General features: G+C 42.6%; 1 protein-coding gene across 1 annotated transcript in view; it reads right to left on the reverse strand.

Annotated features, from left to right (window-relative positions):
* Positions 1-16,476, reverse strand: part of DUSP22 (dual specificity phosphatase 22) — a 43,706-nt gene extending 27,230 nt beyond the window's left edge. The window contains exons 1-2 of the mRNA XM_026715040.2: positions 16,063-16,476; positions 4,611-4,644 (exon numbers count right to left, since the gene is read on the reverse strand). Coding sequence (XP_026570825.2) covers positions 4,611-4,644; positions 16,063-16,083 — 55 coding nt within the window. The 5' untranslated portion in view covers positions 16,084-16,476. The remainder of the gene's footprint in view (positions 1-4,610; positions 4,645-16,062) is intronic.
* Positions 16,477-16,799: the final 323 nt, after the last annotated feature.

Consider the following 16,799-nt stretch of genomic DNA (forward strand, 5'->3'; position numbering starts at 1 on the left):
AACTACAGAAGGAAAGATTTAAGAACCAAAATGAGAAACAGATACCAGATCTTGGTTTCATGACACTTGAGTGCCTCTGTTTTTAAGCTCATATTGCAAAGCAAATTTCTTCACAGTATGATTCTGCTAAGTTTCAGGTGAGATTGTGTGCATCAATCTATTTTCCGTTTCTTACAGACACAAGCCTTCATCTCCCCTCTGTTGATAAATCCAGATCACCTATCTCCCATTTGATGAAATTTTTTAGCTTTACAAAAGTGTTCATATTATTTTCCATTCTATCGCCTATACTCTAACAAACATCTAAGCAGAATTCTTAACGAGAGGGAAGGCCGTGATTCAGCAATTATGTTAATCATTCTGATGTCATTCATACAAAATGTAATGCATTTGAGGGGGTGAGTTTCTGATGAAAGAGGAACACTATGTTGAAGTCTGCTTGGAAGCGATGCACTCTCTCACCCAACCCGAGATGCGCTATTTTAACATCATGGAATTGTGCTTTTTTCAAAGTAACAGTCTACAATTCTGTTTCTCTTCATTATATGACTAACCTTCAAAGGGTACACCAGAGGTCTCCAAACTTGGCAACTTTAAGACTTGTGGACTTCAACTCCCAGAATTCTCCAGCCAGCTATGCTGGCTAGAAAATTCTGGGAGTTGAAGCCCTCAAGTCTTAAAGTTGCCAAGTTTGGGGACCCCTGGGTTACACTGATGTAACATTGAACAATTTCTCTGATGTAACATTGAATAATTTTTCAGCAAAAAGGGTAAAGGGTATGTCATTTCATTTTTGTCTCAAAATCAAAAGAGGAATGCTGAAACAAATGGGAAATGCTTCTATATTTCTTTTAACAGACAAAGCATGTGGGACCGGCTCAAATTATGAAACCACAACTTAACTGAATTAAAGTAGTTTTGGTCCCTTCACCTTCTTCCCTACAGCTTTCGCTTCTATTCTCAATCAGATCTGGATGAAGAGGTCTGTCAAAACCCTAAACCATGAGGAATATTAAATACAGCCAGTTGCAACAAACTAGCTTCATAAGCCAAAGTTTGAAGTTGTTTTACTGGAGTAAATGATATTTAAATTTAACCAATCTTGTCCAGAGTTTGGCCATAAAGGACATTAAAAAGACAGTATTCCTCAGAGATGACTGGAGAAACTGAAGAGAGAAGGCTGGGTAGGATGCATTTTCTGACTGCTGTTTCTGATATTCACAGAAGAAATGAAACTACCTTTTAATGGAAACTATAAAGTGAAATTATTTTCCTTCCTACATGACTTTTGTGATGGTGCAATGTTCAAAGGAGCTTACAGGAATGTGGGTTTCTACCTATTTAGATTTTTCAGGTTCTGGAACTCAGTGAAATAGAAACTATTTGGCTGGGCAAAGGGACAACCTGGAAATGTCAAACATCCACTAGGACAGGGGTCCCCAAACTTGACAACTTTAAGATGTGTGGACTTCAACTCCCATGCTGGCTGGGGAAATCTGGGAGATGAAGTCTAGAAATCTTAAAGTTGCCCAGTTTGGAGACGCCTATTCTATAGGCAAAAGTTTAGACAGCCCTGCTATAGAATATTAGCCCTTGAAGCTAAGATTGTTTTTAATTTTATATTTGTTATTTAAAACTGCTTGTAAAACCAATCAGAAGAGCACTCATATTTCTTTCAAGTAAGTCAAACTGAGCTACTGTTTCTTGGGAGGAGTAAGCAAAACTTCTAAGGCAGGGGTGTCAAACTCAATTTCATTGAGGGCCTCATCAAAGTTGCATATGACCTGGGGGGGCCAGGGTGGGTGTGGCTAGGGTAGGCATGGCCAGCTCAATGTTACTTATTGGGGAGAGGGGGGCACCTGTGGTTGACCCAAGCACTCTGCCAGAGAAAACGGGCTTCCAAGCTACAATTTTGGCTGCAACAACCTCCTGTAAACCTCTGCCAGCAAAAAATGTAGTTCATAAGGGCTGTGCATGGCCCTCCCGAGCTCCATTTTAGCTGGCAGAGGCACCACGAGCCAGTCCTTCACTGTTTCCAGGGCGGCCCCGTGGGCCAGATTTAAGCAATCCGCAGGCCAGATCTGGCCCCTGGACCTTGCGTTTGACACCCCTGTTCTAAGGGGACACAGAGCTGTCACTTTCCAAGGGGTGGGCTTCAGCCGATTCGCACCAGTTCAGGAGAACCAATAATTAACTTTCTGAGCAGCTATAGTTTTTCTCACCTTACATGGTTAATCCTGTCAGGAAGGTAGGAAGGAGGCATTCTGGTGTGCCCCTGTGTGTTGTTTCTAGCCTAATCCTGCTTATATTAATTGCCCTGCTTAAGCGTTTTCAGAAACTGCCTCTACTGTTAAGCCTTGTTACATTGTTAACAGCTTAATGGTTCTTGGCAATATGTCCAGACTTTCTACAGCAGCTCCTCTGGAGTTTTTTCCCTCCTTTGCTGGTACTTTTATTCTTGATTTTCTTAAAGGGGAAAAGCTTGACTTTCTTAAAGGGAAAGAGTTGTTTAAAGCTTTTTACACTGCTTTAGTGGTTCCTGGCACAGTCCTTTTGGGGTGTACTTCTAACACGGCTGAATACTCTCCCAGCCACTCATTGCCTGTCCCCAATTAAGGATGGGAGGGGGTAATCGCAGGCCTATTTCTTCTTTGGATCCTTAACCTTCTCTAAATGGAGCGATCTGACTAGTCTTTGGGAAGAGGCTTCAGGAGGTCTTCCCCCACCCCATCGGAAAGCAATGAGGTAATCTTTTTGGACTGCCGCTACCTGCCTGATCGAGTTAAGCAATGGCTGAGAGGCAGGATGTAAGCTTGGTACTCTGATTTTTTTACTGCCTTTCTGGGGGCATGTTATCTTTCCTTAAATCTGGATGATTCCTTGGGATATCTTGTGAGGTGAGTGAGACCAGCTGGTATCTTTAAGTTGTGCAAATGGATCTAAGGAATGCTTCTTCTGCGTGGGAAAGGGTGCTTTGTCAATTCACTGAGCACAGGAGTCTCTTGTCTATAGGGATTCTTCAGTCATCCAGGTCATGGTTGTCCCAAAGGTGCTTTTTTCAAGAGGCAACTGGACTTTCTTGGTTTCCAGAAAGTCCAGTTGCCTCTTGAAAAAGCACCTTTGGGACAAGGGTCTTTTGCATTGCTTCAGAGTGGTCAAAGCACATGATTGCTCACTGATAATAAGATTTAAAAACAAAATGGACATAGGGGTCCTCCCTCCAATTCATTTTAATTTTCTCTCATGATAATAAGGCTTAGTAACATGGCACCAGGCTTGAAGTTTATTTAGATATCTGTGGCGTCAGAGATGGTATTCAGCAGGTTCTGACCAGTTCTGGAGAACCTGTAGTGGAAATTTTGAGTAGTTCGAAGAACCAGCAAATACCATCTCTGACTGGAGATTTTACAGTATCCTTTCCCCTGCCACGCCCACCAAGCCATGCCCACAGAACCGGTAGTAAAAAATTTTTGAATCCCACCACTGTGTGGTATTTTATTAATTATATAATTTTATTATGATCCTGAAAATGAGGCTTGGGAGGGCAGAAACGTGAACCTGGGGCCCCTATGTACTTTGTTAATTTGTCTCTCTAGCTCAGCATTTTGTAGCCCACCCACTTTCTGGAGAGCTTAAATGACCTCTGTGCTAAAGGGTTTTACTTTGTGAGCAAGAGGTGACTGCTGATAGTTATCATTGCATTTAAACTATTTTAATTTCTCAAGGTGCTCCGGCACCCTGCCTGATTTGTAACTCCAGATTGCAGGTATTGCTGATGAAAAGGGAAGGTATCCGGACAGAATGGTTTAAGTTTCCATAATGGCTGTGACCGTCATTAATCTTCAGTGTGTATTCCCCCATTTCTAATCTAATCAGGTATTTAGGGCAGCTTTTTGCAAGCAAAGAAGCTTTTGTATGTTTGAACAGGTAATCCTTGATTTACAACAGTTCATTTAGTGACCAAAGTTACAATGGCATTGAAAAGTGACTTACGACCATTTTTCACCCTTACGACCATTGCAGCATCCCCATGGTCATGTGATCAAAATTCAGTTGGTTGACAACTGTCTCACTTTATGACGGTTGTAGTCTCCCAGGGTCACATCATTCCCTTTTGCAACTTTCTGACAAGCAAAGTCAATGGGGAGGCCAGATTCACTTAGCAACCGTGTTACTAACTTAACAACTGCAGTGATTCGCTTAACAAACGTGGCAAGAAAAGTTGTGAAACGGGGCAAAATTCACTTAATAAATTTCTTCACTTAGCAACATAAATTTTGGGCTCAATTGTGGTCATAAGTCAAGGAGAGGGCGGGCAAGGCGAAGCCAGGTGTGACAAGGAGTGGCTGGGAGGGGAAGGGAGGGGTGAGGCAGGGCCAGACACGACGAGGAGAGACTGGGCGAAGTGAGGCGCCCCCTCAACATTAGAGACATCAAGTTGGCCACGCCCACCCAATCACATGACCACCCAGTCACGCCTACCCAGCCGGTCATTAGGGCAGAGAACCGGTTGTTAAATTATTTGAATCTCATCACTGAAACCCTCCCCCCAATGCTGGGGATGTAAATGCATAGTACTTTGCAATAGCCACTAATAAAACTCATCTTACCTTTATCATTTCCAAGGAACAAGCCAGGAAGTATCTGTGAGAGGAACAAAATAACATCAAATACCAATCTTTTGTGGTAATATGGTATGACGCAGCTCGATTTGCATACAGAATGGAATATGATACTATTCAAGAACAGTTTAAAGGTTTACATGCTACTTCTTGTTGCATTCCCACACTGCTTTACACTTAAATGGCATGTTTTAGATCTTTCAGTTACAATGTCCTGTAATTTAAGAACAGTAGAAAGAAATAATTCTCCAAACATGGATATACAACCTGGTGCCTTCTAGACCAGGGGTCTCCAACCTTGGCAACTTATGGACTCCAACTCCCAAAGTTCCTCAGCCAACAAAGCTTACAGTTGCCAAGGTTGGAGACCCCTGATCTAGATTGTAAAAGGTTGTAAACTCACTTAACAAGTGTCTTGCTAGATGTTCTACAGTTCAAAACATCCCAGGGTTAGAAGATTACTAATCGAACAGAATACTTGTAGCTTAGAGTTCAACAGCTCAATAATTAGATGATTAATTGCTCTGCCTCTAAATGGACATGTTATTTCTAAATTGGTTTGCTTATATATTTCTGGACTCTATATAGTATAAGAATTCTTAGAACAAGACAAGCAGAGGTAACTGGGAGCTGTTTTATCCGTTTTATTCTTGGTTTTACCCACCACAGCAATCCATTTTGTGAAAAGGCAAATTGCCTCATTGTTCATAACACACTCACAAAATTTTAAATGAGCCGACTGACTCCAAAAGGTGGCAACCCATGATGTGAGGTACCGTAATAGATGCTTCCAGTTTTTCCAATATATAGGTATTCCTTGATTTATGGCCACAACTGAGCTCAAAAATTCCACTGCTAAGCAAGACACTTGTTAAGTGACTTTTGCTCCATTTTGTCACCACAGTTTTGTCACTACAGTTGTTAAGTGAAACACGACAGTGATTAAATTAGTAATAAAGTTGTTAAAGGAATGTGGCTCTTCCCTCACTGACTTAGCTTGCTGGAAGCCAGCTGGGAAGGTTACAAATGGTGATCAGATGAGTCACTAAAGAAATGGCTGTAAGTCAAGGACTACTTATATCATCTAGAAGTCTAGCGTGCTGGATGTTGCTTACAAAAATCACCGAAAATAACATTGGAGGATGTGCCCCCAGGCACACTGAATTTATTTATTTCTTGGACTTGTATGCCGCCCATCTTGCCTAGAGGTTACCACGCTCCGATTTCTGATTTTGAAATGTTGGCAGGCATAGAAAAGCCTGAACTCAAAGGGAAACCAAGGACAAAAAAACCCCCCACCCCATCAGCTTTGAAGAGATCCTTCTTTAACCCAACATACCAAAAAGCCTACCACCTTCCACAAAAAACACTGTCAAGTTTTAGCTTGCCAGTCATGATCTTTCCTAGGTCGGCTCCTTTGACAATGGAAAAGGAGGAGGCAGGAAACTCATTTCAGGAATGCACCTCATACAGGATATCTGAGGTAGGCCGTTTGCTGGGAATGTTACGTCTTGTAGATTTTGATAAGTCAGCGACATGTGGCAAATGCCTGTGTAAAAGCAGTAGGAGATTTTATTCGGTTTTACTTTGTTGTTGTTTAACAACTACTAAACTGCCAGCAGAATCGTTCCTCGGATTGTCAGCTATTCAGCTATTAAAAATCTCCCTCTGAGGAAGTCAGCAAGCATACGATGGCCTGTTTATTTACAAATAATAACACTTTTAATAATAACCCATTTAGCTCTCACGTCTGCCATTTCTACTACCACAAAAACAGCTCTTAAGGAAGACTGGTCCCATCATACTTTTAATACAAAACACTGCTAAAATGTTTGGCACGCGTTTTTTTTTAAAGGACCTTGTTAGCAATCTTAAATTCCTTTACCGCATCCTTGCCATTCTTTTTTCTTGAGCAAGGCTTACTATGGGGGTCGCTTCCACATTCTCATGCCATAGTGTGCCTGGAGACAAGAACCCTACAATCTTTTGAAGAAACTAGAACAGGAAAAAGGTCCTTTGAACAAAAAAACCCAACCCCTTATATGTTATGTTACAATGCCAAAGAATAATAATAAGCAAATGCAGATACTAACATGTAGGTATTACAGCAATATCCAAATATCACTTTAGATTAAATGAGCAATATCAAGGTACTTCAATACATCAATAGCAGGACTTCTGTATTCCCCCAGTTAAGTGAACTAGAGCTAGATACTATGAAAAGATTTCTAATTTCTCCTTATCCTGTAATAATAAAAATATTAGGTAAAGGTAAAGGTTCCCCTTGCACATAAGTGCTAGTCGTTTCTGGCTCTAGGGGGTGGTGCTCATCTCCGTTACAAAGCTGAAGAGCCAGCGCTGTCCGAAGATGTCTCCGTGGTCATGTGGCTGGCATGACAAAATGTCAAAGGCACATGGAACGTTGTTACCTTCCCACTAAAAGTGGTTCCTATTTTTCTACTTGCATTTTGACATGCTTTCGAACTGCTAGGTTGGCAGAAGCTGGGAGAAGTAACGGGAGCTCACCCCATTATGCAGCGCTAGGGATTCGAACCGCCAAACTGCCAACCTTTCTGATCAACAAGCTCAACTTCTTAGTCACTGAGCCACCATGTCCCTAATAAAAAGGATTACAGTGACTCATAGTTCCAATTGATAACTATTTTTACACTGATCCAATCCTAATGAGCAGATTTGGAAATTGAAGACATGGACAACCAAGGGACCATACTGATTGTCTTATGAGCATAATGCAGTAAGGGCCAAAAATATGTCCCTTTACAAATTTGGGATCCTAGTAGTGCTTCAGATATAGCTGAAGCCCAAACCAGCATGACCAATTATGAGACCTCAGAATTCTAGATGAATGACACCAGTTTTCACTTCACTAAACAATTTTACTGTTAATATTGACTTTCATAACAATTCTGACAAAGTTCATCAGAGGTACTTACTACTTCATCATGTGTGCAATTCCATTTCTGAGGATTCTAAGCAGCTTAGATATAATAAATATAACATTAAAAACCAACAATCAATATAAACAGCAAGAGAGCTCTAATTTGACATCTTTTGTTAGACAGCAAGGTCTTCAAGTATCTCCAAATGTTTTCCCAAAGATCTGGAGTTGCAAGACAGTAATGACAGGTAAAACCAAATACTGGGGGGCGGGGGGGTGAGAGGGGGAAAGTAGGGGTGTTGGCTGTCCCAATCCAACAGAAGGGATACAAATAATGTGGTCATATGTAGGACTTTGTACTAGAACTTCTAATCTCGTGTATATCTCTGTATTACCAAACCAAACTAGGATTAGCCAAATTGGAGAGTGATCATACTGAAGAAAATATCTTTAGGTGGTTACTAAAAGTTAGCATTGACTTGGTGACACATAATCCAATCAAACTATAAAGATTTAATATACTAGGACTCTACCATTATTTAACTCTACCAGTTTTCCTGTCCTATCTGATTTTTTTAAAAAAAATAGCTGTAGAATACGGGTGTCAAACTCAAGGCAGCAGCCCATACCTGGCACAAGGGGTGTTTAGATCTGGCCCACAGGGCCACCCTGGAAACAGCGAAGGACTGGCCCACAGTGCCTCTACCAGAGAAAACAGAGCTTGGGAGGGCCGTGTGTGGTTCCCCCGAGCTGTTTTCAGCAGTGATGGCCTCCTGCAGCTCTCTGCCAGCGAAAACAGAGCACACAGCCCTTCCAAACTCCGTTTTCACTGGCAGAGTGCTAGCAAAACAAACTACTAGCAAAAGTGGGTCCCTCCAGCCTCGCCCAGGCCACCACAGGCGCCTCCGACACGAGTGACATCGAGCTGGCCATGCCCAACCTGGACACATCCACCTGGACACCTCCCCCCCGATGTCAAACACAACCCTGATACAGCCTCAATGAATCGAGTTTGACAACCCTGCTGTAAAATGTTGCAAAATAAAGTACTAATCTCCCGTATCACTTTATTTGCAAAGAATGCGTGACACAGAAATTCTTGGAAAATAAAAAACCATGCGTGGCTGCAGGTCAATGTTTGCTTGGATGTGTGCCCACCTACCCAGATATTGTTTTTAAGCAAATGTAAGATGGGGGTAGGAGAAAGCTTCCTGTACAGTGTACATTGTACAGTGTAGAGAAATCACATTTGAAACTTGGATTTACTCAGAAGTTTGAGACATTTAGTTCACTGAGAATAAGGCAAGTGGAACTATAAAAGGACTCTGTTATTATTTGAAACGTTCCTTCCACTGAAGAGCATGTTTGCTCTACCAACCCCTTTTCCAACACCTGGGTTTAAGGTCTTGCCTGAGAAATGCTAACTGAGACCTCTGCAACTTCCTTTCATGCAAGATTAAAGCAGAAAACTTTAACAAGAATTTTGTGTGTTTTCCATCATGAAAACAACGTAGAAGTTATAAACTACTCAGTTGTTTTTTTTCTTTCTTTTCCTCAAAAGGAATATGAGTGATATTTTTTGCTGCAGCAGGACCCACGGTAGGACAACTGATGTTCACTTATTCTCAAGTATCGCAGTTGAGCTACAAAATGTTTTTGATGAGGGTTGAGGAAATGAAAATGATGATGGTATGGAAGAACCCTTACGTCTTTTAAGAATAATAATTTGGGTGTATTTATGTACGTATTTCCTGCTTTTGCATTACAATCGAAATGGGAAACATTTATAATGTGTTATCATACTTAATGTAATTTAAAGCCTGCTCATAAGTAAACACCGCCGTTAGGAAATTTTAGAGAATATAAGAGGCTGGTTTTGGCTGGAAGCTATGAATCAGCCTTCACTTCGAAAGACAGCAAAATACAGATAAGAAGATGCCCAGCTCAGAATTGCAAAAGGAAAAAAAAAGAGAATGATGAGTTAGTTTGAAGAGAGAAATGACATACGATTAAAATATCTAATAAATATTTGTGTATAGGGCAATTGGGAAATGACAGTAAATCAGTAATGGAGCACATTTTGGTACATAGCATAAAATAGCCCCAAGTCTGATGTTTGCTTGGAAGTCCCATTTTCCTTGGTTTATGGAAGCTGCAGTGCAAAACCTGGCTATTGTTTTTTTGTGCCAAGATCGCCCATGTAAACTAAAGAGAAGGCACCAAGTTGCATTTGACTTTATATCATCTTAGCGGGCAAGATGAGCTACACCAGTGGTCACCAACCAGTGGGCCAGGGACCACTGGTGGTCCACGAGAAAATTTTGGTGGTCCACAGAGAAATGTCAACCCCAAAGCAATTAATTCAGGCTGTGTGGGAACACAAGGCTGTGCCGCCCACATGGCCCGTGGGAACACAAGGCTTGCATCACTTGCATTGCGAACAACACGAGGTAGTGGGGGGAGGGGGGAAAGGGCGGAGGGGGACTTGCCCCCTCACCCCCGCATCTGGCCTGGCCACCAGGTTGCTTTTTTCCGCTTCTTTCTTCTTCTGCTTTTGGCTGCACGCAAGGAAAGCAGAAAAAGTCTTTCTTTCTCTTCCCCCAAACTCCTCCAGAGATGAGCCTTTGGGACCCTGCAAGGCATCCTGCTGCAAGAGGCTGCGCCGGCATGACAAGTCTTACAAAGACTCATTTCTGGCAGGGTTCGGGGGAGAGAAAGAAAAACTTCTGCTGCTTCTGCTGCTTTCCTTGCATGAAGCCAAAAGTCTCTCTCTTTCTCTGTCCCCCTGAGAACGGAGGTGGAGCTGTGATCCCAAATAAAGAATGATCTATTGGTAGGAAAACAGGGTGGGGAATTTTACTGCAGACTTTTTTGGGGATTTTCCCAGGGTCTCTGGTCTGCGGGATTTAAAATTATGCGTTTGGTGGTCCCTGAGGTCCAAAAGGTTGGTGACCCCTGAGCTACACCATCCTCTGGAATAAGCAGGAAGCAATCCAGCCAAGCCTGCGATGCTAAAGGGCATCTAATAAATAAATAAAGCTAAGGAAAAACAACTTGGGAGACAGAAAGAGTGTGTGTGTGTGTGTGTGTGTGAAGGGAAGCATGTGAACAAATGTCTCTCATTCCACACTATGTAGGTTCCAAGAGCGGACATGCTACCTAGGGTGGCATTACCAATTGGTCAGACCCAAGGCAGGAATAAACAATAGCCAGATGATCCAAGCACCAATTGTGGCAACAGCAGCTGTTTGCAAGCTCTGGAGGCTGTCCTGGCCAGTAAGGGGAAGGAAGTAAGCCTCTCCGGCTTAAGAACAAAGGGAGTTTTGAAAATTGAAGTAATCCCAGCAGCGGATTTCTCCTCTCCAAACCATATATAGATTTGACCAAAAGACAGACTCAGTTGACCAACTAAGGCAATTTATGAAGGTCAAATCAGATCCAAGGGCATAAAAATTTGCAGTTTAGCACTTGATTTTCATCAGACATTTGCTGTACCATGCTGTCTTGGTGCTATTGGTGCCAAGCCAAGCTCTAGCTACTGTCATTGAACAAAAATATGGCCAAGCCCCCTCACTCAGCAAGGAACTTCCTTTTCTCATTCCAAGTTGACCCTAACTACAATAGGGCAACTGTTCAAACCTAACCTTTGTTCTTGTGCCAAGATGGCCCATGTATTACAAAGGGAAGTATCAAAGTGCAAAGTAGATGAGGTTTGTTATGGTCACACCCACTTCCCCTATTGTGCCCCACTCACACCTTGCAATGAAGTCATTACAACAACTGAGCTTAAACACAGCCAAACAATAGACATTCCAGCTATTCCCTGTTTCCTCTCCAAATCTTATAGGCTAATCAAATTACAATTGCATGGACAAGTTTAGAACAAATAAGGATTTCTCCACCCTAATCATCTGCAGATATGTAACTCAAACCTCATTTCTAAAATTTGTGTATTTAGTTCTGGAGGAAGAATTCAATTTCTACCCAAACTTATACAGTCAAATTAATTACATTATTTCTGTATTTCATCCATTTGTATGATGATAATTGTAAAATTAATGGTCTGTGCTGGGGTTTCAGCTTCATAAGCCTGTACCACTAGCTATTACAAGTTCTATTGTACAAACATCACAAATTTCATAAAATGAATAAAACCTCTAATATAAGAGTCACATCCAATTTTAAAGACAAAGGCTACTGTTAAATATGATATCCTATTTTGCCTCTTGATATAAAACCAGACATTTTGGTATAGTGGTTAAAGCATTAGGCTAGAAAACGGAAGACTGTTAAATTTTAATCTTGTTTTAACCTTAGGAAGGAGGCAATGGCAAACCACTTTTGAAAAACCTTGCCAAGAAAACTGCAAGGAATGGTCCAGCAATCTCCAAAAATTGGACATAACTTAATGGAAAGAAAATCAATCAATCAATAAAACTGATCATAGGGAGCCAGGTAAAATCTAAAACAGCTGTTTTCTTATCTTGAAGGTCCAGACAGGACAATTATGTTTACAAATTAGCTAGTCCATTATTACATGATATAGAATTTAAAAAAAATGATGGTGCTTACACACAATGAATAATACACAGAAGTAAACAATCTGGATTCATATAGCACCCTGAACATTTAAGGTTGTAAGAAACATGAAACACATGCTTTAGTTGTGAAAACCTAAAATGTAGCCCATGCTTTTATAAGCCTTAAAACAGACAAATCAGAAATGCTGTTTGTGGCCAGACTATCTTCTTGGAAGGTAAGTAGTACATCCTCTCTCTCTCTCTCTCTCTCAAAAAAAGGATGTATTGGCCCAAAAGATGAACTCTGCAAGTTGATGGCTTTCCTCATCCTAACAGTAATTCTACAGTATTTTAAATACACAGGACTGGAGGGAATGCCAACACGAGAGACTCAAGAGACCCAACATTCAGAAGGACCCTTGACAACTTGACTGTTGGTCCTGTACTTAAGCAGGAAAAAACAAATGCGTAGGTATAGAATAGGAGGCACCTAACACAACAGTAGTAACTGTGAGAGGAATCTAGCTATTCTGGCAGGCCCCCGTTTAAGTATGAGTCAGCAGTGTATGACAGCTGTCGAAAGAGACAACACAATTCTAAGCTGCATCAACAGAGGGGCAGCATCAAGATTATTGGACCTGATAATCAGGGGTGGTATTCAAATTTTTTAACAACTGGTTCTGTGGGCGTGGTTAGGTGGGCGTGGCCATGTGACTGGGTGGGTATGTCCTTTTTTTTTTTTTTGCAGCAATCCCCACCCCCCATTTTTGGGCCTCAGGGAAGCCTCTTGGGGGGGTGTTTTTGCTCCCAGAAGGCTTCCCTGGGGCCCAGAAAGGCAAAAAATGGAGCACGGGCGTGTGTGCGGCTCCCCCCGTGCATCCCTTTTTGTCTCAGGGAAGGAAGTCCCCTTTTGTCTCAGGGCCTCAGGAAGCCTCCTCGGCAAAGCAGTGGAATCCTGGCATAGCTGATCATCGGAACAGCTGATCGTCGGGAGGGGAAAAAATAAACACCTTACAGAGTGACTCGGTGGGGGAGACTGCAGTCAGCAATGTCACGCATGTGTGATAAGGACTGACTGGGCGGGAAGGGGAAGGGAGGGGCGGGGCCAGCCAAGGGCATGATATACCGGTTCTCAGAACTGCACAGAATCATAACAACTAGTTTGAACTGGAAGAATCCCACCCCTGCTGATAATACTACTTTACACTGCACTGGTGAGGCCACCCCTGGAATACCGCCTCCCGTTCTGGTCACCGTGATTCAGGAAAGATATTGAAGCCCTAGAAAGAGTGCAGGGAAGAGCAACAAAGATACAGGATTTGGAGGTTATATCCAGTGGTGGGATGCTGCTGGTTTAATAACCGCATTCGGTGAGTGCATGCTTTGTCTGCTCACGCACCTAAGACGCCTATGCGCAGTGCTGAAAAGGGGGCGTTTAGAAGCACAGCTGCTTATCTTCCAGGTCAGCAATGGTAGGTACAACAGCGAGGGGGGAAATCAGCTGTGCCCCGCTATTGAGATGACCTACAAAGCAGGAAATAAAGGACAGGATAGGGCGGGTGGGATGGGCGGGGCCAGCTGATCATCAGAGCTATCAGTTCGCCTGAACCAGTCCAAACCGGCAGCATCCCACCACTGGTTATATCATATGATGAACAGCTATGATCACTAGGCTAACATCATATGTTTAGCCTAATGAAGAGAAGGCTCAGGCGAGACATGATAGTAGTCTTCCAATACCTGAAAGGCTGTCATAGGGCCTTGATTTATTCTCCATAGCATCTGAGGACAGGACAAGAAGCAACGGGTAGAAGCTTGTCAAAGGGAAATTCAACCTGGAAATAAGGAGGCATTTCCCAACAGTCAAACCATTCGCCAATAGAACAGCTTGCCTCTCAAGAGTTCCGGGCACTCCATGTCTGGAGGTTTTTAAGATTGGACAACCATTTGTCTGGGGTGGTATAAGGACTCCTGCTTTGGACAGGGGGCTGAACAAGAAGACCTCCAAGGTCCCTTCCAGCCCTATGATTCTATGTTGTTGTTGTTAGTGGTGAAGTCGTGTCCAACCCATTGCAACCCCATGGACAACGTTCCTCCAGGCCTTCCTGTCCTCTACCGTCTTCTGGAGTCCATTTAGGCTCACGCCGACTGCTTCAGTGACTCCATCCAGCCACCTCATGAGGTGGCTGGATGATTCTATGACTCATCAGCAAATGGACACAGCATTTCCATCTCACAACCTTCCTGAAAAAAAAATCTTAAGGTGGCTCAGGCTAATTATGTGATTGTCTAAAGAACTGAATACAGTAACACAATCCATGACAAGGCCTCTTTAAAAACAATTGGTAAATGTCACTTGGTACATGCTGCCAGATTTGGGGATGTTGATTTACAGCAATCTTCTCCAACTAGGGACCTCCAAATATATAGCACAAAAATTCCTACCAACCTCAGCATCACAACCACTTTGACTAAAAATGATGGAAATTACCTCTTGGGGATATATTTCATACCTTGTAGAAACCCACATTAAGAATTTTGACTGTATCATTTATACATTTAAACTCATGTTGAGTTTATTCCTTCAATTCAGATTCGATTTCAGCATGCTATTTTTGCTTGTTTTATAACTCAAACATTTTTTAAGGGCCACCTTCAACTTCCTTCAGATACTCCTGCCATTCTAAGCTTTCTAAAATTGCCTCAATTTATAACCTTCCTTGTCACAATTGTTCACTGAATCACTCCAATTGGTAAGTTAGTAACAAGGTTGTTAAGTAAATCTGGCTTCCCCATTGACTTTGCTTGTCAGAAGGTCACAAAATGTCTTCACATGACTCCAGGCCATTACAACCATCATAAATATCAGTCAAGCATCTGAATTTTGGTTAGGCAACCGTAGGGATGCTGCAACGGTGGCAAGTGTGAAAACGGTCATAAGTCTATTTTTCCAGTGCGGTTGTAACTTCAAACAGTCATTAAACAAAACATTGTAAATCAAGGATTACCTATATGTGCAGAAGTACCATCAGAAACCAGCTTCACTACTGCAAATGGGCAGCTCTCATGCCGACAATGATATACAGGTAGGCCCCGACCTACAACCACAACCGAGCTCCACATTTATGTTGTTAATTGAAACATTTGTTAAAGTGAGTTTTGCCCCCATGTTATGACTTTTCTTGCCATGGTTGTTAAGGAAATCACTGAAATTGTGCTTTCCAGAACCGAAGAAGCTTCTTGGGATGAGAGAAGCAAAACATCTTCAAAGAAAAGATGATCTTGGGAATTGGAGGCCCCTGGCCTCGCACAGCTGCTTACTAACCCAGCTGCAAGACCTCCGACGATCTCAAGCATTTCCGGCTTTCTAATGCAAAAGACCACATGCAACGGGAAACGAGCCGAGCTTTAACTCTGAGGGAGAAAAAAACCCAAAACAGGTCTCGAAGCTGCCGCTTAAAAACTTGCGCGTCGGGGCAGCTTTAATGGGGGGCGGGGGGGGGAGTGTTTTGTCTTCTATTCTTACGACAACTATTTCGCTCCCTCTTTGCTAAACTAAGCTATTCTAACAAAGAGGCGGTGCAAAACGCGTGTTTTCCAACTTTTAAGATCCACCAATCTCCGGGGATGAATCACCCAACATTGGAGTCACTTTTAAGTTAGGACGGGGTGGCGGGAATAAACAGCGATCTAAACCCACCGAAACTCGCCACAACACCGCACCCCCTTCCGAATACATTTAAAGGGCGTCGGATCTGGTTGCACGTGTGGACGGCACAAAGACGGACACGCGTCCTATATATATAAACGCTTTGCAACCGTAATTTGTTGCGTCCTTGACAAGCATCCAGGAAGTTCTTCCAAGTGTTATTCAAACGTTATCCCTATTGTACCGATCAAAGCAAGGAGCCGAAGGGGGTTTCTTTTTCTGTGGGTCCACCCCCTAACTAAACCCTCGCATGCGAGCACCACCCCGAAAATTTTAAATAAACAAAAAGATAAGCAGAGGTTGTTTTTTTACCTTATTCATCCCATTCCCCATGGCTCTAAAACGATCTGAAACTTTATAGCACCAGAGACTGGAAGCAAATCTATTGAATAGGAAGCTGCAAATAATAATAAATAAATACAAAATACTAGGGCGGGGAAACAACGGTATTTACTCGGTAGGATTGAGCAATCGAATAGAGAAGCGATTATATGATTAGCTGTTCTTCACCGCAGGAGCTCTAAAGAAAAAATAATAATAATAATCTCCCGTCCATCAGAATTAACCGGGGCTTTCCTCTTAAAGGTGTTTTTTTTAAATATATAAGCGGAATCCGCCCCTGGATTTCTCTGGATGAAAAACCCAGATGATCTAGTTACAAATTTATACTGCTAGGAATTATATCTCGGTCATCCGACCTTTCTGATTTTTACCACTCCCACGTGTGATTAAACTCGGTGAAAATTGCCCCCAAATAACAGCGCGAACGTTTCTGGGATTCGTAGTTCTGAGAACTATTTAATGGCTGGCTTCAAGCGGGAGGGAAAAACTACCCCTCCCGGCATGCCCAGCGACAAGCCTTTGCTCCGCCTTCCTGAGCACGTACACAAAGGGTGAGAGCTCCGCCCACTTTCATTCCTGGAAGGATGAGTAAGCGCCGGCGGCTTCTTTGCTGCAGGCTGTGGAGGTGGCGGGGCTTCTTTGGTTTCTGGGCAAGGGCAGGCCAGCCGTCTAGTTAACGCCGTGCATTTTTCTATATATAGTTTGAT

Source organism: Pseudonaja textilis, chromosome 3 (genome assembly GCF_049901715.1).
Source record: "Pseudonaja textilis isolate UNSWEBS1 chromosome 3, rPseTex1.2, whole genome shotgun sequence".
NCBI classification, from domain to species: domain Eukaryota; kingdom Metazoa; phylum Chordata; class Lepidosauria; order Squamata; family Elapidae; genus Pseudonaja; species Pseudonaja textilis.